Raw genomic sequence first — 5000 nt, 5'->3', positions numbered from 1 at the left:
CCGGTGACGGTGGTGAGGTGAGGCGTGAGGCATGGCCTGCTGGTGCGGGTGAGTCGCCGCCAGGACAGGTGACCCACGAGGCAAGATGGCTGGAGGACGAGGCAAGGGAGGCCTGGCCCCGCGACTCCTTCGTCTTCTGAGGTGTGTGAGTCGCCTGGTGGTGGCAGCCCTCAGGCCGGTCCGGCGGCCGCGACACGTGCAGCGAGAAGTGTATCACGTGTGGGCCGCCGTCAGGCCTCACGCCTGGGCCAGAGTGTACCTCCTGCTGGGACATTCATCATCGCCGCCGTGGCAGCGCTGTACATCCCAGGTAAGCCCTTCCCTGCCCCCTTCCCCCTCCTCCCTCCCCGATCGCAGCTCACCTGCAGCGGGACAGGTGTCAGGAAGGAATATCAGCTTTATCACTGACGTCAGCAGTGATAACATGAGGCGAGGCTCACCTTTCCCAATAAAAAGGAACGGAAATTGATGAGGCTTTGTGAGCGCCATGTGGCGGTGCAGGCGTGTGTGTGGTTGCCTGCATCACTCCACTGCATGTCTTGTCGTTCCCCGGGGCTTGCACCTCCCAGGCTCCCACTCTCACTGCCACCGCCTCTGCCGCCTGCGTGTCGCGCGTCTTCTCCATCCAGTCCCCACTGCGCCACTCACGCTCTGTGTGCCGGGCAGCATTCCTCACGCTGAGCACAGACCAGAAAGGAGAGAGAAAGTTTTCCAGGTCAAGACACACCAATTTACTCTCCCTGTGACCTTACCATGCCTGACCTGACCTTATAAGAGACCTGTCCTTGCCCAGGCCACGTCCATACAGAGGAAGGGAGAGAGGGAAAGAGAGAAAGAAGTAAAGAGAATAATCGCGCTGAAGAGGAAGAGGAAGAGAAGATAGAATAATCATCTGAGTTCTGTGTTTACGAGGGAGAGGGGAGCGAGGCCTAGGAAAGGAAAACAGTAGAAAGGACGCTGTTGTTTGTGAAGGGAAGGAAGGAAAGGAGGGAGGCAGGGAGGCGTGGATCATGTGTCTACCTCGGGGGGGGGGAAGGGGTAAATATACTGGGAAAATAGGCCTTTTGAAGAAGGATCGGTAGGGTGATTAGGAAATAGTGACACTTTGTTGTGTTGATGGACTGTGGTGGTGGTGGAGAGAGAGAGAGAGAGAGAGAGAGAGAGAGAGAGAGAGAGAGAGAGAGAGAGAGAGAGAGAAACGAAACCTGTGTTATTCATTGGTCAGTTATAGGAAGGGGAGTGTTGAAAGAAGGAAGGAAATGAAAACAGGAAGGAAGGAAGGAAGGATGAGAAGGATGTCCGTGAGAGGGGAACTGAAGGACACACACACACACACACACACACACACACACACACACACACACACACACACACACACACACACACACACACACACACACACACACACACACACACACACACCGTAATGGAGGTGCAGGATAGGCCAAGAAACGTGTCCAGCCTCACTTCTTTTTCTTTCCTTCTTCCTCTCCCTCTGTTCCTCTCCTTATGACCTCGTCTCGCCCTTCCGCCACTACCTTCCTGACCCGCCGTGACTCCCCATCCATCTCCCGCTGCCTCACTTTACACCGGGTCTTGTTTATTTTTACTTAGGGTTGACGCAAGTGGAGAGAGAGAGAGAGAGAGAGACGTGCCTGCCATGTTTTCTTGATAATAATGAATGTATAAATGATTAAGTAAATACTCTCTTCTTATTCATTTGTCAAAAAATAGCAAAGGAATAGATTAGTCAGTGATTAAAATGGAATAAATCGTTTGTTACTCCAAGAAAAAGGGGGAAAAAATGTCCTTAAAAGATGATGATGAATGTACAGGTGAATAAGTAAACGCTGTCCTGTCATCACCTCCTCAAAAGTAGATAAATAGATAAATAAAGAAAGAAATAGATGAGTCAGTGAATAAAATCGAATAACTCCTTTACTACCCTTAGAAAAAAATTCCTAAAAGATAATGAATGTATAGATGAATAGATAAACACTTTTGTCATTCACCTCTTAAAAAATAAAAAAAAAGCAAGAAAATGAATCAGTCAGTGGAATGAAATCGAATATTTAGTTTGTTGTCCTCAGAAAAGAATGAAAAGGCAGTGTGATTCTTATAGACTCAAAAAGATATATACATTTGCCTTTCTGTCGGTTGTTCCTCTTTATTGAGTGAATGATAACCAGGAACACGATATCCTGGATGACTAGAAGAGAAGAGCACACCACACCACTGCATCCCTCTCTCCCAGGCTGCAGGAGCGACTGTTGGAGGCACCAATTAGAGAAACACTAAAGCTGAATTGCAGTTTTAGGAGAGGAGCAAAACGCTTAACTGACCAACCTTTTTTTTTTTTTTTTATTGTAATTTTCCATTCTTTAGTGAGAGCAACATACTGAGTGAACATTTTTTATTTGTCATTATTGTACTGTCTTTGCGGGATTCCTTAAACACTTAACCCTTTGAGTACGATGACGTGTTTCCATAGTCATTGTGGTTAATATGTTATGATTTTATACAGCTTCAGAGGGGAGGGGGATTAAAATAACGAAGACTCTGGCTAGTAATCTCCTGACCTCTATAGATCCTTCCTAATGTAAATAAAATCGTCAAATCGTATCCAAAACTCAAAGTAAAAATGCATCTTAGTACTGAAAGAGTTAATTAACCATTTCATTTTGGTTTTCATTATATATGTACTCTTTGTGGGATTCCTTTAACAGTTTACCCTTTCACTGTGCTAAGAAACAGTCAGTCAGGAGCGTGAGAACCAATGTGTGCAATCTTTTATAAACACCCACAAATAAATAAGGTGAAGAAGACTTATATGTTGCAATTTCTACCCAGTTTAGAGAGTGAAGGTGGCTGTAGAGCAAGGTAGGATGGGTCAGCGTGATTAGTAACGGAGGAAACATGTACCGAATAGCAATCAAAAAAGTAAATAAAAAGAAATAGAGTACTTAAGTTTACACGATTTACTGAAAGACAAATGAAAAATAAAATTGCTCTGAAACTTTTGTAACTTCCTTCTTTCCTTCCATGTCATCAGGTTTTCCACCACTCTCTCTCTCTCTCTCTCTCTCTCTCTCTCTCTCTCTCTCTCTCTCTCTCTCTCTCTCTCTCTCTCTCTCTCTCTCTCTCTCTCTCTCTCTCTCTCTCTCTCTCTCTCTCTACTCTCTCCTTCCTCTCTCTTTTCCATCCTTCCTTCCGCCCTTCCTTCCCTCCATCCTCTCAGTTTTCAGGCATATACAGATTTCTCTCTCTCTCTCTCTCTCTCTCTCTCTCTCTCTCTCTCTCTCTCTCTCTCTCTCTCTCTCTCTCTCTCTCTCTCTCTCTCTCTCTCTCTCTCTCTCTCTCTCTCTCTCTCTCTCTCTCTCTCTCTCTCTCTCTCTCTCTCTCTCTCTCTCTCTCTCTCTCTCTCTCTCTTCCCTTCCATACTTTAATCTTTCATCCGTACTTTTTCCCCTTTGCCTTCATCCCTCATCCAGTTATCTCTCGTTTCACTCTCTCTCTCTCTCTCTCTCTCTCTCTCTCTCTCTCTCTCTCTCTCTCTCTCTCTCTCTCTCTCTCTCTCTCTCTCTCTCTCTCTCTCTCCTCTCCTCTTTTCCCATGACCTTTTTCTCCTTCCTCCTCCTCCTCCTCCTCCTCCCTCAATATTGACATCTGTTCCGCGGCCTTAACCTGACCTTGCGCATCGAAGGGCCAGCCGGAAAGGCAAAGGTCCACCCCGGAAGGTCAGGTGACGCTGCTCTTACCTGGCATTACCTGGCATCACGCGCCATTTCACTACAACACCTGGCTACCTGTCGCTTGATTGAAGGGTGGCCGATGGTGTGTAGAGAGGTGAAGTGAAGGTGGATAGAGAAGAGGAAAGGAAAATAGGAAAGGTTGATGGATTGGATAGTTGATAGATATATGGGATAGATAAATGAATAGGTTAGTAGGTAGAGGTTGATAGAAAGGATGATTGGATGTCTAGGAGAGAGAGAGAGAGAGAGAGAGAGAGAGAGAGAGAGAGAGAGAGAGAGAGAGAGAGAGAGAGAGAAATTACAAATGGATGGTTGAGATTATTTTGCTGTTTATAGGGAAGAACTTGTGTGTGTGTGTATGTGTGTGTGTGTGTGTGTGTGTGTGTGTGTGTGTGTGTTGGGTAATAGGTATACAGCTTTGATAAGTGTAAGATAAGTGTGTGATGTACTTCCTGGAAAAGTAACACACACACACACACACACACACACACACACACACTAGTCACAGTAACACGTGTTCATCTACTAGTGGCTGTGCAGAAACTCGTATCTCGCTATAGTTTCCTTAAGAAAAATGAATAAATAAATACTTAGACGAAAAGGAAATACTGTTTAAATGTGGAACTGATAAAAGACAGAAAAAAATAGTGAAAGAAAATGAAGAAATTACGTCACCAGTATCAGCAGTGGCGGAGGAAGGAGGTAAGGATAGTGAACCAGGAGCTGAAGGAACTGAAAGAGAGAGAACAGTTGTGGGGAAGTTTTTAAGGAAACACATCAAAGCTTAAGAGATTTGAGGAGGGAATGGCGTGGAGGAGATAAGGTGGAAGGAAAAAACACACACACACACACACAGAGAGAGAGAGAGAGAGAGAGAGAGAGAGAGAGAATTAAGTTACAAAAGAGAACGTAATGGAAAAGTAGGAGGAAGTGAGAGAGATTTGTGTGAACGTAATTGTGAAGTTGTGAAAGTGGAAAGTAAATGTAAAAGCTGGAAGGGGAAATGGAAAGGATAAAATAGAAAACAAACATCGATCTTGAGAAAAAACTTGAATGTAAACTGACGAGAAATGAGTATAGAAGAACAATTTACGAGCCGAGAGAGAGAGAGAGAGAGAGAGAGAGAGAGAGAGAGAGAGAGAGAGAGAGAGAGAGAGAGAGAGAGAGAGTAAAAAAATGGATACATGGATATATGCAATTAGCGCGCAAGAATAACCTACCCTACCATGGAAAAAGAGAGAGAGAGAG

At 45.0% G+C, this 5000-nt stretch overlaps 1 protein-coding gene across 3 annotated transcripts in view; it reads left to right on the top strand.

Annotated features, from left to right (window-relative positions):
- The window catches only part of LOC123500164 (cytohesin-1-like), a 226200-nt gene that overhangs the window by 129012 nt on the left and 92188 nt on the right, over positions 1 to 5000 (top strand). Inside the window, exon 1 of one of the 3 annotated variants that reach the window (XM_045248863.1) lies at positions 1 to 310. This exon is cut by the window's left edge and continues 168 nt beyond it. The exons of the other annotated variants lie outside the window; for them this stretch is intronic. Within the exon in view, the coding sequence (XP_045104798.1) occupies positions 86 to 310 (225 nt within the window). The 5' untranslated portion in view covers positions 1 to 85. The remainder of the gene's footprint in view (positions 311 to 5000) is intronic. 3 annotated transcript variants of the gene reach the window in all.

This window comes from Portunus trituberculatus, chromosome 50 (assembly GCF_017591435.1).
Source record: "Portunus trituberculatus isolate SZX2019 chromosome 50, ASM1759143v1, whole genome shotgun sequence".
Classification (NCBI taxonomy): Eukaryota; Metazoa; Arthropoda; class Malacostraca; order Decapoda; family Portunidae; genus Portunus; species Portunus trituberculatus.
Note: the sequence above shows the minus strand (reverse complement) of the source record. Positions and strands in the feature narration are given on the sequence as shown.